This window comes from Bufo bufo, chromosome 1 (genome assembly GCF_905171765.1).
Source record: "Bufo bufo chromosome 1, aBufBuf1.1, whole genome shotgun sequence".
Taxonomy (NCBI): Eukaryota; Metazoa; Chordata; class Amphibia; order Anura; family Bufonidae; genus Bufo; species Bufo bufo.
The window spans coordinates 625620309-625639588 of NC_053389.1; the positions used below are offsets into that span (position 1 = coordinate 625620309).

The following is a 19280-nucleotide window of genomic DNA, read 5'->3' on the forward strand; positions in this document are numbered from 1 at the left end:
ACGACTACAAACAGATCCAGCATGTCCCTGAGGACATCGTTAATGAAGTGCTGGAAGGTGGCGGGAGCATTGCAGAGTCCGAAAGGCATGACCAGGTACTCGAAATGACCATAACGTGTCCGGAAGGCGGTCTTCCATTTGTCCCCAGGGCGGATTCGGATGAGGTTGTAGGCCCCTCGAAGGTCGAGTTTGGTGAAGATCTGTCATGGTTGAGTTTGAGCACTTCGAGCCGTGCGATTTCTGGTACATATAGTTGTAGGTCCTGATGAAACCAATGACCGTTCTTAAACGTAAGGCTGACATTGCCTGTGGGGTGGGAGAGGAAGGGGTCATTTTCATATCCTTCTTTGATTGTGCCCAGGAGTTCTTTAGAGTAGGTGGCCCCTACGACCCTTCTCTCGGGTAAGATGTTATTTTGGCCCTTGTTACTCTGTGAGGGCTCGGAAAACATTCTGGAGAGGGCGTCAGCCTTGCCGTTTTTTGATCCAGGGCGATAGGTGATGAGATAGTTGAAGCGGGAAAAGAATAGGCTCCATCTGGCCTGTCTGGCTGAGAGTCTCTTAGCGCTGCGGATGAACTCGAGGTTCTTGTGGTCAGTCAGTATGATTATGGGGTTGGTGGCTCCCTCCAGCAGGAGGGACCCTAGAGCTAATACCTACGCTGTTTCAGCTCCCACCTGCAGGATGACTGGCTTGATCATCTCCCCACGGCCGAGTTCGCCTACAACAATGCTGAGCACAGCTCAACCAAGCACAGCCCCTTCTTTGCTAACACAGGCTCGCACCCGGTGTTCATTCCCCACCTACCCGTTGCCTCCACCCTCCCAGCAGTGGCCGAACGCCTAACAACCCTACAGGAGGCACAAGAGAACATTATAGACAACCTCCAGCTTGCCCAGAGGCGCTTTAAACAGGGAGCAGACAGACGTCGCAAACCCACCCCGGGCTTCCATGTGGGAGACAAGGTGTGGCTGTCCACCAGGAACCTCAGATTGAAGGTCCCCTCCAAAAAATTTGCCCAAAGATACATGGGTCCGTTCCGGATCACCGCACAAATCAACGAGGTCACGTTCCTGCTCGACCTCCCGGACTCCATTAGGGTGCACCCTGTCTTCCATTGCTCTCTCCTCAAGCCATACGTGGAGAACACCTTCACAGGCCGCCACTCGCCCCCTCCACCACCTGTGAGGGTACAGGGTGAAGAAGAATACGTTGTCGCAAAGATTCTCGACTCCAGGATCCACCGGGGAAGACTACAATACCTAATTGGGTGAGAGGGTTACCCTCCCGAGGATAACTCCTGGGAGCGAGAAGAAAATGTCCACGCCCCCAGACTGGTAAAAGAGTTCCACCAACGGCACCCCGGTAAGCCTGCCCCTGCGGTGCCAGGAGGTCACCTTGGAAGGGGGGGAGTACTGTCGGGATTCGAACCCGTGACCAGCCACATCCCAGGCGGTAGCCCTGCTTACTAGGCTACCGTCCTCTCTGGACATTCCTCCCTGAAGCCTATTAGTTAACCTCAGTCTTGCCTAGCCTTGCTCATTACCCTTGATTCCCCACACCTGGTACTTCCCTATATAGTCCAGCCCCTTGCACTCCAGTTTGCTGATTATTGAGCTCCTGAGCCTTGATCAAGCTTCTCCTCATCTGTTGCTCCTGCTACTGCTGGAAGTCCACTGCTGACCAGGAATTGCCTACCGACTACCTACTGCCTTATCCCTACCTACTGAACTGCTACCACCGTTGCCATCCGGATTGTCTGACCACGCTTACTGCCGCCTGCCCTGACCCACCGCCTGCCTACCGACTACTCTTCTGCCTTATCCCTACCTACTGAACTGCTACCACCGTTGCCATCCGGATTGTCTGATCACGCTTACTACCTGCCTGCGGTCCTTGCCACTGGGCTCCACTCCTACCTCCAGCCAGCGGTCCTCTGACTCAGGTGAGCCTGTAGGACTGTTACAGAGGGAGCAGTGGGCAAAATCAGAACACCCACCGCCAAGAGACTCCGCCTGCTACTGACCGCCGCCATCTGGGACCGAGCACCCCAAAGGCAGCTTCAAGGAGTTCCCTGGCATGGCTCTTCTTCAAAATGTGCTGACGACAAGACCCGAGTGGTTTGCACGCTGTGCCATCAGAGCCTGAAGCGAGGCATTAACGTTCTGAACCTTAGCACAACCTGCATGACCAGGCACCTGCATGCAAAGCATGAACTGCAGTGGAGTAAACACCTTAAAAACAAGGAAGTCACTCAGGCTCCCCCTGCTACCTCTTCTGCTGCTGCCGCCGCCTCGGCCTCTTCTGCAGCTGCTGCCGCCGCCTCGGCCTCTTCCTCTGCCTCTGGAGGAACGTTGGCACCCGCCGCCCAGCAAACATGGGATGTACCACTAACACCACCACCTGCGTCACCAAGCATCTCAACCATGTCACACGGCAGCGTTCAGCTCTCCATCTCACAAACATTTGAGAGAAAGCGTAAATTCCCACCTAGCCACCTTCGATCCCTGGCCTTGAATGCCAGCATTTCTAAACTACTGGCCTATGAAATGCTGTCATTTAGGCTGGTGGACACACACAGCTTCAAACAGCTCATGTCACTTGCTGTCCCACAGTATGTTGTTCCCATCCGCCACTACTTCTCCAAGAGAGCCGTGCCTTCCCTGCACAAACAAGTGTTCGATAAAATCAAGTGTGCACTGCGCAACGCCATCTGTGGCAAGGTCCACCTAACCACAGATACGTGGACCAGTAAGCACGGCCAGGGACGCTATATCTCCCTAACTGCACACTGGGTAAATGTAGTGGCGGCTGGGCCCCAGGCGGAGAGCTGTTTGGCGCACTTCCTTCCGCCGCCAAGGATCGCAGGGCAACATTCTTTGCCTCCTGTCTCCTCCTCCTCCTACTCAGCTTCCTCCTCCTCTTCTTCCACCTGCTCATCCAGTCAGCCACACACCTTCACCACCAACTTCAGCACAGCCCGGGGTAAACGTCAGCAGGCCATTCTGAAACTCATATGTTTGGGGGACAGGCCCCACACCGCACAGGAGTTGTGGCGGGGTATAGAACAACAGACCGACGAGTGGTTGCTGCCGGTGAGCCTCAAGCCCGGCCTGGTGTGCGCGATAATGGGTGAAATCTCGTTGCAGCTCTGGGACTAGCCGGTTTGACGCACATCCCTTGCCTGGCGCATGTGCTGAATTTGGTGGTGCAGAAGTTCATTCGCAACTACCCCGACATGTCAGAGCTGCTGCATAAAGTGCGGGCCGTCTGTTCGCGCTTCCGGCGTTCACACCCTGCCGCTGCTCGCCTGTCTGCGCTACAGCGTAACTTCGGCCTTCCCGCTCACCGCCTCATATGCGGCGTACCCACCAGGTGGAACTCCACCTTGCATATGCTGGACAGACTGTGCGAGCAGCAGCAGGCCATAGTGGAGTTTCAGCTGCAGCACGCACGGGTCAGTCGTACTGCGGATCAGCCCCACTTCACCACCAATGACTGGGCCTCCATGCGAGACCTGTGTGCCCTGTTGCGTTGTTTCGAGTACTCCACCAACATGGCCAGTGGCGATGACGCCGTTATCAGCGTTACAATACCACTTCTATGTCTCCTTGAGAAAACACTTAGGGCGATGATGGAAGAGGAGGTGGCCCAGGAGGAAGAGGAGGAAGAGGGGTCATTTTTAGCACTTTCAGGCCAGTCTCTTCAAAGTGACTCAGAGGGAGGTTTTTTGCAACACCAGAGGCCAGGTACAAATGTGGCCAGACAGGGCCCACTACTGGAGGACGAGGAGGACGAGGATGATGATGAGGAGGTGGAGGAGGATGAGGATGAAGCATGTTCACAGCGGGGTGGCACCCAAAGCAGCTCGGGCCCATCACTGGTGCGTGGCTGGGGGGAAACTCAGGACGATGACGATACGCCTCCCACAGAGGACAGCTTGTCCTTACCTCTGGGCAGCCTGGCACACATGAGCGACTACATGCTGCAGTGCCTGCGCAACGACAGCAGAGTTGCCCACATTTTAAAGTGTGCGGACTACTGGGTTGCCACCCTGCTGGATCCCCGGTACAAAGACAATGTGCCCACCTTACTTCCTACACTGGAGCGTGATAGGAAGATGCGCGAGTACAAGCGCACGTTGGTAGACGCGCTACTGAGAGCATTCCCAAATGTCACAGGGGAACCAGTGGAAGCCCAAGGCGAAGGCAGAGGAGTAGCAAGAGTTCGCCAACCAGCTGTGTCACGGCCAGCTCCTCTGAGGGCAGGGTTAGCATGGCAGAGATGTGGAAAAGTTTTGTCAACACGCCACAGCTAACTGCACCACCACCTGATACGGAACGTGTTATCAGGAGGCAACATTTCACTAACATGGTGGAACAGTACCTGTGCACACCCCTCCACGTACTGACTGATGGTTCGGCCCCATTCAACTTCTGGGTCTCCAAATTGTCCACGTGGCCAGAGCTAGCCTTTTATGCCTTGGAGGTGCTGGCCTGCCCGGCGGCAAGCGTTTTGTCTGAATGTGTATTCAGCACGGCAGGGGGCGTCATTACAGACAAACGCAGCCGCCTGTCTACAGCCAATGTGGACAAGCTGATGTTCATAAAAATGAACCAGGCATGGATCCCACAGGACCTGTCCATCCCTTGTGCAGATTAGATATTAACTACCTCCCCTTAACAATATATTATTCTACTCCAGGGCACTTCCTCATTCAATACTATTTTTAATTTCATTTTACCATTATATTGCGGGGCAACCCAAAGTTGAATGAACCTCTCCTCTGTCTGGGTGCCGGGGCCTAAATATGTGACAGTGGCCTGTTCCAGTGGTGGGTGACGTGAAGCCTGATTCTCTGCTATGACATGAAGACTTATTCTGTGCTGACATGAAGCCAGATTCTCTGTTACGCGACCTCTCTCCTCTGCCTGGGTGCCTGGGCCTAAATATGTGACAGTGGCCTGTTCCAGTGGTGGGTGACGTGAAGCCAGATTCTCTGCTATGACATGAAGACAGATTCTGTGCTGACATAAGGCCAGATTCTCTGTTACGGGACCTCTCTCCTCTGCCTGGGTGCCTGGGCCTAAATGTGTGACAGTGGCCTGTTCCAGTGGTGGGTGACGTGAAGCCTATATTCTCTGCTATGACATGAAGACTTATTCTGTGCTGACATGAAGCCAGATTCTCTGTTACGCGACCTCTCTCCTCTGCCTGGGTGCCTGGGCCTAAATATGTGACAGTGGCCTGTTCCAGTGGTGGGTGACGTGAAGCCTGATTCTCTGCTATGACATGAAGACTTATTCTGTGCTGACATGAAGCCAGATTCTCTGTTACGCGACCTCTCTCCTCTGCCTGGGTGCCTGGGCCTAAATATGTGACAGTGGCCTGTTCCAGTGGTGGGTGACGTGAAGCCAGATTCTCTGCTATGACATGAAGACAGATTCTGTGCTGACATAAGGCCAGATTCTCTGTTACGGGACCTCTCTCCTCTGCCTGGGTGCCTTGGCCTAAATGTGTGACAGTGGCCTGTTCCAGTGGTGGGTGACGTGAAGCCTGATTCTCTGCTATGACATGAAGACAGATTCTGCGCTGACATAAGGCCAGATTCTCTGTTACGGGACCTCTCTCCTCTGCCTGGGTGCCTGGGCCTAAATATGTGACAGTGGCCTGTTCCAGTGGTGGGTGATGTGAAGCCTGATTCTCTGCTATGACATGAAGACAGATTCTGTGCTGACATAAGGCCAGATTCTCTGTTACGGGACCTCTCTCCTCTGCCTGGGTGCCTGGGCCTAAATGTGTGACAGTGGCCTCTTCCAGTGGTGGGTGACGTGAAGCCTGATTCTCTGCTATGACATGAAGACAGATTCTGCGCTGACATAAGGCCAGATTCTCTGTTACGGGACCTCTCTCCTCTTCCTAGGTGCCTGGGCCTAAATATGTGACAGTGGCCTGTTCCAGTGGTGGGTGACGTGAAGCCTGATTCTCTGCTATGACATGAAGACAGATTCTGCGCTGACATAAGGCCACATTCTCTGTTACGGAACCTCTCTCCTCTGCTTGGGTGCCTGGGCCTAAATATGTGACAGTGGCCTGTTCCAGTGGTGGGTGACGTGAAGCCTGATTCTCTGCTATGACATGAAGACTTATTCTGTGCTGACATGAAGCCAGATTCTCTGTTTTACGCGACCTCTATCCTCCGCCTGGGTGCCTGGGCATAAATATGTGACAGTGGCCTGTTCCAGTGGTGGGTGACGTGAAGCCTGATTCTCTGCTATGACATGAAGACAGATTCTGTGCTGACATAAGGCCAGATTCTCTGTTACGGGACCTCTCTCCTCTGCCTGGGTGCCTGGGCCTAAATGTGTGACAGTGGCCTGTTCCAGTGGTGGGTGACGTGAAGCCTGATTCTCTGCTATGACATGAAGACAGATTCTGCGCTGACATAAGGCCAGATTCTCTGTTACGGGACCTCTCTCCTCTGCCTGGGTGCCTGGGCCTAAATGTGTGACAGTGGCCTGTTCCAGTGGTGGGTGACGTGAAGCCTGATTCTCTGCTATGACATGAAGACAGATTCTGCGCTGACATAAGGCCAGATTCTCTGTTACGGGACCTCTCTCCTCTGCCTGGGTGCCTGGGCCTAAATATGTGACAGTGGCCTGTTCCAGTGGTGGGTGACGTGAAGCCTGATTCTCTGCTATGACATGAAGACAGATTCTGTGCTGACATAAGGCCAGATTCTCTGTTACGGGACCTCTCTCCTCTGCCTGGGTGCCTGGGCCTGAATGTGTGACAGTGGCCTGTTCCAGTGGTGGGTGACGTGAAGCCTGATTCTCTGCTATGACATGAAGACAGATTCTGCGCTGACATAAGGCCAGATTCTCTGTTACGGGACCGCTCTCCACTGTCTGGGTGCCGGGGCCTAAATATGTGACAGTGGCCTCTTCCAGTGGTGGGTGACATGAAGCCAGATTCTCTGCTATGGCATGAAGAGACTGATTCTCTGCTGACATGAAGCCAGATTCTTTGCTATGGCATGAAGAGACTGATTCTCTGCTGACGTGAAGCCAGATTCTCTGCTATGGGACCTCTGTCCAATTGATATTGGGTCATTTTAATTTTTTTAATTTTTATTTTAATTCATTTCCCTATCCACATTTGTTTGCAGGGGATTTACCTACATGTTGCTGCCTTTTGCAGCCCTCTAGCTCTTTCCTGGGCTGTTTTACAGCCTTTTTAGTGCCCAAAAGTTCGGGTCCCCATTGACTTCAATGGGGTTCGGGTTCGGGACCAAGTTCGGTTCGGGTTCGGATCCCGAACCCGAACATTTCCGGGAAGTTCGGCCGAACTTCTCGAACCCGAACATCCAGGTGTTCGCTCAACTCTACTTGTGACAAAAAATAAAATTTTACATGAACTCACCATACCCCTCACGGAATACCCACTGAACGCAAGTGTGGGCACAAGATCAGGCCTAATCGGGCGAACACTGCGTTTGTTGTAGAGCCTAAGGTGACCCTAATGTACTGATATAGATCTGATAGCGATCAGTCTTGATCACTTACAGATATTATATAGTACTAGTGCTTATTAGCGACAGCGATGACGATAATCAGTGAGTAATCAGTGACTGCGGTGCGGTGGGCTGGGCGCTAACAAGTAGCTAACTAACTGGCGGTGATAAGGGACCCTTACAGGGGGGTGATCAATGACAGGGGGGTGATCAGGAAGTCTATATGGGGTGATCAGGGGTTAATAAGGGGTTAATAAGTGACAGGGGGGTGTAATGTGTGTGTGGTGCTTGGTGCTATTTACAGAGCTGCCTGTGTCCTCTGGTGGTCGATCCAAGCAAAAGGGACCACCAGAAGAGCAGGTAGCAGGTATATCAGATGCTATTTACAAAATAGCGTCTGATATACCTATTTGATTGGTTCTTTTAAAAATCTACAGCCTGCCAGCCAATGATCAGCGCTGGCAGGCTGTAGTTAAACTTGAATACTGCGCAATCCTGTGAACGCACGCTCTTGTGAGCGCGCGTTCACAGGAAATCTCAGGTCTCACGAGATGACGCCAATAGGCGTCACTGAGAACTGAGAGCGCTGCCGTCCGGACGTCTATCGGCGTTACCGTGATGGCAAGTGGTTAAGACCTTGTCTGGATTTCGGGGAGCTGAACCGTATCACGATTCGTGACCCATATCCGCTTCTTCTGATCTCGGACCTGTTTAACCAGATTGTTGGGGCTAAAGTTTTTTCTAAGTTGGATTTAAGAGGGACATACAACCTAGTCAGGGTCAGGGAAAAGGACGAATGGAAGACGGCCTTCAATACCCCTGAGGGTCATTTCGAGAATTTGGTTATCCCCTTTGGTTTGATGAATGCTTCGGCCGTCTTTCAACATTTGGTGAACAGCATTTTTTAGCACTTAATGGGGAAATTTGTACTGGTGTATCTAGATGACATTTTGATTTTTTCTCCTGATTTCAAGACTCATCGGGACCACCTGTTTCAGGTCTTGCTGATTCTGCGGGAGAACAAATTGTACGCTAAACTGGAAAAATGTGTCTTTGCGGTTCCGGAGATTCAATTTCTTGGTTTTCTTCTCTCCGCTTCTGGTTTTCGGATGGACCCTGAGAAGGTCCGCGCTGTGCTTGATTGGGAGCTTCCTGAGAATCAGAAGGCGCTGATGCGGTTTTTGGGTTTTGCCAATTATTACAGAAAGTTAATTTTGAATTACTCCTCTGTTGTTAAGCCACTCACTGATATGACTAAAAAGGGGGAGGATTTTTCTTCGAGGTCGGTAGATGCGCTTAAAGCCTTTTCTAGTATTAAAGAGAGTTTTGCTTCTGCTCCCATTTTGGTACAACCTGATGTCTCTCTACCTTTTATTGTTGAGGTGGATGCTTCTGAGGTGGGTGTGGGTGCAGTCTTATCTCAGGGTCCCTCTCCTGCCAAATGGCGACCGTGTGCCTTTTTCTCAAGGAAACTCTCCTCTGCAGAGAGAAATTACGATGTGGGAGATAGAAAGTTTGTTGGCCATCAAATTAGATTTTGAGGAATGGCGCCACTGGTTAGAGGGAGCCAGACACCCTATTACCGTGTTTACCGACCATAAGAATCTGGCCTACTTGGAATCGGCCAAGTGTCTGAACCCGAGACAGACCAGAAGGTCTTTGTTCTTTTCTAGGTTTAATTTTGTTTATATTTTTTTCTTTGTATCATATATTGGAGGCGTGGCGATCTCCTTTGAGTCAAGCACACCTGACCAGTTAATCTGTCCTGGAGGCTGGTTTTAAAGTCAGTATAAAACTGAGTCTGCTTATATAGAACCTACCATTAGCCATCTGGCTCCAGGAGAAGTATATGGAGGGTTCAGCATGCATGTTGGTACTTGCATCCCTGGATCCGATGAAAGCTGTAATGGCACCGGACGGGGTTACAAGCAAAGTGTACTTGGCTTGCATGCTGACCTGCATTCCCTGGATTTTATGTGGCTGTCATGGCCCATGAACAGGTAGGAACAAGAGTTAGGGACCACTCAATTGAGACGACCTTGACGCGGTGAGTGGCTTACTATGCTTTGGCCAAAATATAAACCAATGTCTCATCCAGCATGGAGGGCAGAGTGCTGGATGCAGTGTGCGATCACATTTGCATTTTCCGTTTGTGTATGTATTTCGCCATAGTGATGTGCACCTGCAGGCAGGTTGTGCGGACTCAACCCCTTATATTTTTTTCTTTGTAGCATATATTGGAGGCGTGGCGATCTCCTTTGAGTCAAGCACACCTGACCAGTTAATCTGTCCTGGAGGCTGGTTTTAAAGTCAGTATAAAACTGAGTCTGCTTATATAGAACCTACCATTAGCCATCTGGCTCCAGGAGAAGTATATGGTGGGTTCAGCATGCATGTTGGTACTTGCATCCCTGGATCCGATGAAAGCTGTAATGGCACCGGACGGGGTTACAAGCAAAGTGTACTTGGCTTGCATGCTGACCTGCATTCCCTGGATTTTATGTGGCTGTCATGGCCCATGAACAGGTAGGAACAAGAGTTAGGGACCACTCAATTGAGACGATCTTGACGCGGTGAGTGGCTTACTATGCTTTGGCCAAAATATAAACCAATGTCTCATCCAGCATGGAGGGCAGAGTGCTGGATGCAGTGTGCGATCACATTTGCATTTTCCGTTTGTGTATGTATTTCGCCATAGTGATGTGCACCTGCAGGCAGGTTGTGCGGACTCAACCCCTTATATTTTTTTCTTTGTAGCATATATTGGAGGCGTGGCGATCTCCTTTGAGTCAAGCACACCTGACCAGTTAATCTGTCCTGGAGGCTGGTTTTAAAGTCAGTATAAAACTGAGTCTGCTTATATAGAACCTACCATTAGCCATCTGGCTCCAGGAGAAGTATATGGTGGGTTCAGCATGCATGTTGGTACTTGCATCCCTGGATCCGATAAAAGCTGTAATGGCACCGGACGGGGTTACAAGCAAAGTGTACTTGGCTTGCATGCTGACCTGCATTCCCTGGATTTTATGTGGCTGTCATGGCCCATGAACAGGTAGGAACAAGAGTTAGGGACCACTCAATTGAGACGACCTTGACGCGGTGAGTGGCTTACTATGCTTTGGCCAAAATATAAACCAATGTCTCATCCAGCATGGAGGGCAGAGTGCTGGATGCAGTGTGCGATCACATTTGCATTTTCCGTTTGTGTATGTATTTCGCCATAGTGATGTGCACCTGCAGGCAGGTTGTGCGGACTCAACCCCTTATATTTTTTTCTTTGTAGCATATATTGGAGGCGTGGCGATCTCCTTTGAGTCAAGCACACCTGACCAGTTAATCTGTCCTGGAGGCTGGTTTTAAAGTCAGTATAAAACTGAGTCTGCTTATATAGAACCTACCATTAGCCATCTGGCTCCAGGAGAAGTATATGGTGGGTTCAGCATGCATGTTGGTACTTGCATCCCTGGATCCGATGAAAGCTGTAATGGCACCGGACGGGGTTACAAGCAAAGTGTACTTGGCTTGCATGCTGACCTGCATTCCCTGGATTTTATGTGGCTGTCATGGCCCATGAACAGGTAGGAACAAGAGTTAGGGACCACTCAATTGAGACGACCTTGACGCGGTGAGTGGCTTACTATGCTTTGGCCAAAATATAAACCAATGTCTCATCCAGCATGGAGGGCAGAGTGCTGGATGCAGTGTGCGATCACATTTGCATTTTCCGTTTGTGTATGTATTTCGCCATAGTGATGTGCACCTGCAGGCAGGTTGTGCGGACTCAACCCCTTATATTTTTTTAATTTTGTTGTTACCTTCCGCCATGGGGTTAAAAATGTGAAGGCGGATGCCCTGTCACGTTGTTTTCCAGGAGGGGGGAACTTTGAAGACCCGGGTCCCATTTTGGCTGAAGGGGTGGTCGTCTCTGCTCTTTATCCTGATTTGGAGGCAGAGGTTCAGGCAGCCCAGGCAGAGGCTCCTGATCTTTGTCCCCCTGGGAGGTTGTTTGTGCCTCTCGCTTTACGACACAAGGTTTTTAAGGAGCACCACGATATTGTCCTCGCTGGGCAACCGGGGAGTAGAGCCACAGTGGATCTCATTGCTCAGAGATTCTGGTGGCTGGCTCTTCGTAAGACGGTTGAGGGTTTTGTGGCAGCCTGCGAGACCTGCGCTCGTGCCAAGGTCCCTCATTCACGGCCATCTGGTTCTCTCCTCCCGTTACCCATTCCTTCCCGTCCTTGGACGCATCTGTCCATGGACTTCATTACGGACCTGCCTCGTTACTCGGGGAAGACTGTGATTCTGGTGGTAGTGGACCGTTTTAGCAAAATGGCGCATTTCATTCCCTTTCCTGGTTTACCCAATGCTAAGACGCTGGCGCAAACGTTTGTTGATCACATTGTTAAATTGCATGGCATTCCTTCAGACATCATTTCTGATAGGGGCACGCAATTTGTTTCCAGATTCTGGAAGGCCTTCTGTTCTCGCGTGGGGGTTCGGTTGTCGTTCTCTTCTGCTTTTCACCCGCAGTCGAATGGTCAGACCGAACGCGTCAATCAGAATCTGGAGTCATATCTGTGCTGTTTTGTGGTGGAGAATCAGGAAGATTGGTATTCTTTTTTGTCCCTTGCTGAGTTTGCTTTAAATAACCGTTGCCAGGAGTCCTCTGATAGGTCACCATTTTTTGGTGCATATGGGTTTCATCCGTAGTTTGGGACATTCTCTGGAGAGGGGTCTTCTGGTTTACCTGATGAGGAGAGATTTTCCTCGTCTTTGTCATTTATTTGGCAAAAGATTCAGGGTAATCTGAAGAGGATGAGTGAGAGATATAAGTGTGGCGGATAAGAGACGTGTGCCTGGTCCGGACCTGAATGTGGGTGATCTGGTGTGGTTGTCTACAAAGAATATCAAACTGAAGGTTCCCTCCTGGAAGTTGGGTCCTAAGTTTATTGGGCCTTACAAGTTCTTGTCTGTCATCAATCCCGTTGCCTTCCGTCTTGATCTTTCTCAGACTTGGAAGATCCAAAATGTTTTTCACAAGTCCCTATTAAAACCTTATGTCCAACCCACTGTACCCTCCTCTTTGCCTCCTCCTCTGATTTTTGTTGATGGTAATCTTGAATTTCAGGTCTCTAGGATTGTGGATTCTCGCATTATCCGCGGTTCTCTTCAGTACCTCGTTCATTGGGAGGGTTATGTTCCTGAGGAGAGGATGTGGGTCCCAGTGGCGGACATTAAGGCCACTCGTCTCATCAGGGCTTTCCATAGGTCTCATCCTGAGAAGGTGGGCTCTGAGTGTCCGGAGTCTACCCGTAGAAGGAGGGGTACTGTCACCGCCAGTTTTGTGAGAAGGTCTGGCAGACGTTCTTCTCTACCTCTTTTATGATGTTTTTTGTTTTGGTTTCACTTTGTCATCTCCTTTCCTTTTGCCAGGTGTCACTTATTTAGACTAATCGGCTTCCTTTATATTCCCTCCCATACTGCCACACTTTGCGGTTTATACTACCTCCTGGATGAAGTGTTCACTGCTGGAGGCTGCTGCTGCTGTTAGCTCAGATAAGTCTTTTACTTTATTGTGTTTCCTTGCTGGCTTGATTGTAGGTGACCCTGACTCCGTCCGTAATAAGTGCAGGGAGCCGGTGGTCGTGTCCCCTCACTATTATAGGGTTTTCAGGTGTCACACAGTCTTAGGTATGTGGGCATGCAATCGTCTACCATTGAGACCCTTGCATGTGCATAGCAGTCAGGGAGAGCTCTTAGGGTTTTATAGGGCTCACCTATATGCTCCTTAGTTTGGGATCAAGCCAGTCGTCGTTTATTTATAAGTTCCAGCTATCTGCAACTTCACCTGTGACATTATCTCACACGGTCTGAACCAGTGTAGGCCTGAAGTAAATATATCTTTGCACAAAATGGCTGTATTTCAAATGTCTGTATTTCAAATGTCTGTATTTCAAATGTCTGTATTTCAAATCCCTGTATGTAGAGGGAGTATCTCACAGGGCCTGAACCAGTGTAAGCCTGAAGTAAATATATCTTTGCACAAAATGGCTGTATTTCAAATGGCTGTATTTCAAATCCCTGATTCAAACCCCTGTGTTTTTTTAACAACTGAATTTGACAGCAGTATATAAGCCTGTAATTTCACACGTGCTGATGCTTCAAGGCCTGAAAATAGTGTTTTTTGTCAAAAAAGTGTGTTTTTCAAAACCCAGAAAATGATGGGTGTATTTCTACCTTAAATTGCACACTGACTAATACAGATGTTGTATATTGCCAAAAAAGTCTTTTTTGGTAACAAAATATGAAAGCTGTATATATTAAACTTGAATTTAGCACTTGCAGATCTGGAAAATAAATTTTTTTTTAAAAAAAAGTGTGCTTTTCAAACCACAGAAAATGATGGGTGTATTTCTAGCTTAAATTGCACACTGACTAAGGCCTCCTGCACACGACCATTGTGTGCACCCGTGGCCGTTGTGCCATTTTCCGTTTTTTTTCGCGGACCCATTGACTTTCAATGGGTCCGTGGAAAAAACGGAAAATGCACCGTTTTGCAGCCGCATCCGAGATCCGTGTTTCCTGGCCGTGAAAAAAATATGACCTGTCCTATTTTTTTCACGGCCAACGGTTCACGGACCCATTCAAGTCAATGGGTCCGTGAAAGAACACGTATGCACACAAGATTGGCATCCGTGTCCGTGATCCGTGGCCGTAGGTTACTTTTTATACAGACGGATCCGAAGATCCGTCTGCATAAAAGCTTTTTCATAGCTGAGTTTTCACTTTGTGAAAACTCAGAACCGACAGTATATTCTAACACAGAGGCGTCCCCATGGTGATGGGGACGCTTCTAGTTAGAATACACTACAAACTGTGTACAAGACTGCCCCCTGCTGCCTGGCAGCACCCGATCTCTTACAGGGGGCCGTGATCAGCACAATTAACCCCTTCAGGTGCGGCACCTGAAGGGGTTAATTGTACTATCATATCCCCCTGTAAGAGATCAGGGCTGCCAGGCAGCAGGGGGCAGACCCTCCCCCCCTCCCCAGTTTGAATATCATTGGTGGCCAGTGCGCCCCCCCCCCCTCTATTGTAATAATAGGTTGGTGGCCAGTGCGGCCCCCCCCTCCCTCTATTGTAATTATTCGTTGGTGGCACAGTGTGCGCCCCCCCCCTCCCTCCCTCTATTGTAACAATTCGTTGGTGGCACAGTGTGCGCCCCCCATCGGCCCCCCCTCCCTCTATAGCATTAACAACATTGGTGGCCAGTGTGCGGCCTCCCATCTCCCCCCCCCATCATTGGTGGCAGCGGAGTTCCGATCGGAGTCCCAGTTTAATCGCTGGGGCTCCGATCGGTAACCATGGCAACCAGGACGCTACTACAGTCCTGGTTGCCATGGTTACTTAGCAATAGTACAATAGTAGAAGATTCATACTTACCTGCTGGTGGCTGCTGCGATGTACGTGTCCGGCCGGGAGCTCCACCTACTGGTAAGTGACAGGTCTGTGCGGCGCATTGCTAAATGAACTGTCACTTACCAGTAGGAGGAGCTCCCGGCCGGACACAGACATCGCAGCTCCCAGGTAAGTATGAATCTTTTACTATTGTACTATTGCTAGTAACCCGCTGCCACCAATGATCGGGGGGGGGGGGAGATGGGAGGCCGCACACTGGCCACCAATGTTGTTAATGCTATAGAGGGAGGGGGGGCCGATGGGGGGCGCACACTGTGCCACCAACGATTTATTACAATAGAGGGAGGAAGGGGGGGGCGCACACTGTGCCACCAACGAATTATTACAATAGAGGGAGGAAGGGGGGGGGGGCGCACACTGTGCCACCAACAAATTATTGCAATAGAGGGAGGAAGGAGGGGGGGGGCGCACACTGTGCCACCAACGAATTATTACAATAGAGGGAGGAAGGGGGGGGCCGCACTGGCCACCAATGATATTCAAACTGGGGAGGGGGGGTCTGCCCCCTGCTGCCTGGCAGCCCTGATCTCTTACAGGGGGATATGATAGTACAATTAACCCCTTCAGGTGCGGCACCTGAGGGGTTAATTGTGCTGATCACGGCCCCCTGTAAGAGATCGGATGCTGCTAGGCAGCAGGGGGCAGTCATGTACACAGTTGGTAGTATATTCTAACTAGAAGCGTCCCCATCACCATGGGAACGCCTCTGTGTTAGAATATACTGTCGGAAATGAGGTTTCACGATCTAACTCATATCCGACAGTATATTCTAACATAGAGGCGTTCCCATGGTGATGGGGACGCTTCAAGTTAAAATATACCATCGGATTGGAGAAAACTCCGATCCGATGGTATAAAAGGGACTCCAGACTTTACATTGAAAGTCAATAGGAACGGATCCGTTTGAAATGGCACCATATTGTGTCAACGTCAAACGGATCCGTCCCCATTGACTTGCATTGTAATTCAGGACGAATCCGTTTGGCTCCGCACGGCCAGGCGGACACCAAAATGACTTTTTTTTCATGTCCGTGGATCCTCCAAAAATCAAGGAAGACCCACGGACGAAAAAACGGTCACGGATCACGGAAAAACGGGACCCGTTTTTGCGGACCGCAAAAAAATACGTTCGTGTGCAGGAGGCCTAATCCAGATGTTGTAGATTGCTAAAAAAGTATTTTACTGGTAACAGAATATGAAAGCTGTATATATTAAACTTGAATTTAACACTTGCAGATCTGGAAAATACTGTTTTTAAAAAAAAAAAAAGTGTGTTTTTCAAACCCCAGAAAATGATGGGTGTATATCTACCTTAAATTGCACACTGACTAATACAGTTGTTGTAGATTGCCAAAAAAGTATTTTTTTGCTAACAGAATATGAAAGCTGTATATATTAAACTTTAATTTAACACTTGCAGATCTGGAAAATACTGTTTTTTGAAAAACAAAGTGTGTTTTTCAAACCCCAGAAAATGGGTGTATTTCTACCTTAAATTGCACACTGACTAATACAGATGTTGTAGATTGCCAAAAAAGTCTTTTTTTTGGTAACACAATATGAAAGCTGTATATATTAAACTTGAATTTAACACTTACAGATCTGGAAAATACAGTTTAAAAAAAAAAAATAGTGTGTTTTTAAAACCCCAGAAAATGATTGGAGTATTTCTACCTTAAATTGCACACTGACTAATCCAGATGTTGTAGTTTGCCCCAAAAAAATGGTCATTTGCAATGTCCCAAAAGCTCAGATGCAGTGCTGGTGCACTGAGCATGCATAAAATGGCTGCCGCTGCCGCCACCCACCTAACTAACAGAATTATAAAAGATATTTTTTTTTTTTGGTCAATGGCCTCAGGGCAGGGTAATACGATTGTGTCCTGCACCCACACAACTATTTCTAGGTAGATCGCTGAGTTAGATTCTCTCCTATTCTCTCCCTGAAATCACAAGTCCAGCAGCATCCTTTCCCTACACTTGTAACAGCAGAGTGACGTGCAGCGCTATGTGACTCAAGCTTATATAGAGCCTGGGTCACATGCTGCTCTGGCCAATCACAGCCATGCCATTAGTAGGCATGGCTGTGATGGCCTCTTGGGGCAAGTAGTATGACGCTTGTTGATTGGCTGCTGTGCAGCCTTTCAAAAAGCGCCAAGAAAACGCCGAACACCTAACCCAAACCCGAACTTTTACGGAAATGTTCGGGTCCGGGGTCCAAAAATCCTAAAGTTTGGTACGAACCCGAACTTTACAGTTCGGGTTCGCTCAACCCTAGTTGTAAGCTGTGCTGGAGTAAAAACTGTTCAGGTAAATTTGTTCCAACATTGGAATAAAATTATAATATAAACTTTATTCCTGACTGGGTAAAAAAATTGGAGAATCAGTTTACATAAAATACAGCCCATTTGCCTCCTATAGAATGTAGATAAATGAGAATTTTTGTAGATTCTTTTGTACAATTCAATATAATTAATCCCATACTGCTGTTTTTTTGAGTGTTAGCCCAAGAATTAATGAGACACTTAGCAATTATCATTAAAATAAATCCTTATGGACAATGTTTGTGTTTGTGAATTTAAATTTAAAAGGACGAAAATGTATCTACTTTAGAATTAAAAGCACAGTGATGTATTAGGAATTCTATAGACCAAGCATTGAATTGCATTTGTCAAGCTATTGTTTCTTAAAACATTTTTTATATTAATTCACAAGATAAATGCAAATATAATGCCATTTTTTTATACCAATAAGAGACACTAAAATGAGAATTAAGAATGAAACATTTGTAACAGAATTTGTTCTTACTGGTCTCTCCTCCAACCCAAACCTTCAGCTTCCTCTCTTCCTCGTCTTCTTGTTAGTCTACATGGTAACCGTCCTGGGTAATCTTATGATCATTGTATTAATTACAGTAACTCCAGGCTTACAAACACCAATGTACTTCTTCCTTATGAACTTATCCTTTGTAGATGTGCTTTATTCATCAACTATAACACCTAACATTATGGCCAACTTCTTCTCTGTTAAGAAGACAATCTCCATTACTGGTTGTGCAATTCAAATGTTCTTCTTCATTGACCTGGTGAGCACAGAAGGGATGATACTTGCAGTGATGGCCTATGATCGATATGTAGCTATATGTAAACCATTGTACTATGCAGTCCTTGTTAACAAATTGACATGCATTCAAATTATTTGCTCAGTATACATTGCAGGATGTCTTAACTCATTAATTCACACAAGTGCTGCATTTAGTCTACCGTTCTGTCGGTCTAATCAGATCAACCATTTTTTCTGTGATTTTAACCCCATATTGAAACTGTCTTGTAAAGATACATATCTTAATGAGATGCTTGAATATATTGTTGCTGGTTCTATTGAAGTAGGTTCTTTCTTCTGTATAGTAATATCATACACATACATTATTGTTGCCTTGTTTAAGATAGGGTCTTCAAAAAGTAGGATTAAGTCTTTATCCACTTGTGTCTCTCACTTTACATGTGTAGCCTTATTCTACTGCCCAGTTTTCTTTATGTACTTACGACCAAATTCTGCTTATGTAGGGGTTAAGGACTCGATGGTGTCGGTGTTCTATACAGTGATAATACCGATGTTAAATCCCATGATCTATAGCTTAAGAAATCAAGATGTAAAAAAAGCTCTGGTAACATTTAATGTTAGAACAAATTGAAGCAGAGATAAGTGAACTTTTGAAATTTGCTTCCTGTCCAGAACATTTTTCAATAAGTTCTGTTCAGACATGAATTGATTAGTTGCAAATCGAAGATGCTCCAATTGCCCTGAAAATTGGTATGTAACGCCCTCTAGTCTGACTGACTTATATAGTTATAGGTAAATGCATGTTAACAAATAGCATGTTTAAAAACACACTTTGTCGATGTTATGCTTTTTCATATTAGAAAGCTTCCAAAAATTGTCTCTTTTTGAGGGCAGATGTTGTGGGAAAAAACTGTGGCTTTTGGGATCAAGTCTCCAAAAATTATGCCTTAATGGGACAGATCCTTGCCCATATTTACATATACACATGCACACACATATGTTAATGTCTGAAGAAAGAGTGGCTTGATCTTTACAAGTCTGGAAAAATTCTCCCTTTGAATTGGGTTCAGCAGCAGTACAGCGTGAATGTTGAAAGGGTAGTGTTATATTGGCATGTGGTGCAATAGTAGCAGTAGTAGCACATCATGGAACAGACAAGGCAGTAGATGTGTGTGCGGATGTTTAGAGGTAGTAGTAGTGGTAGTGGCGACTGTGTAGCAGAATAGA

General features: G+C 48.0%; 1 protein-coding gene across 1 annotated transcript; it reads left to right on the forward strand.

Moving 5' to 3' along the window:
* The first annotated feature begins 17745 nt into the window (after positions 1–17745).
* On the forward strand, positions 17746–18684 carry LOC120986250 (olfactory receptor 1019-like). The gene has a single exon (XM_040414733.1). The coding sequence runs from the start codon at positions 17755–17757 to the stop codon at positions 18682–18684; it is 930 nt and encodes a 309-aa protein (XP_040270667.1). The 5' UTR covers positions 17746–17754.
* The last annotated feature ends 596 nt before the right edge of the window (positions 18685–19280 follow it).

Coding starts and splice junctions, on each gene's coding strand:
- LOC120986250 (XM_040414733.1), top strand. CDS start 17,755: ATGAGAATTAAGAATGAAACATTTGTAACAGAATTTGTTCTTACTGGT.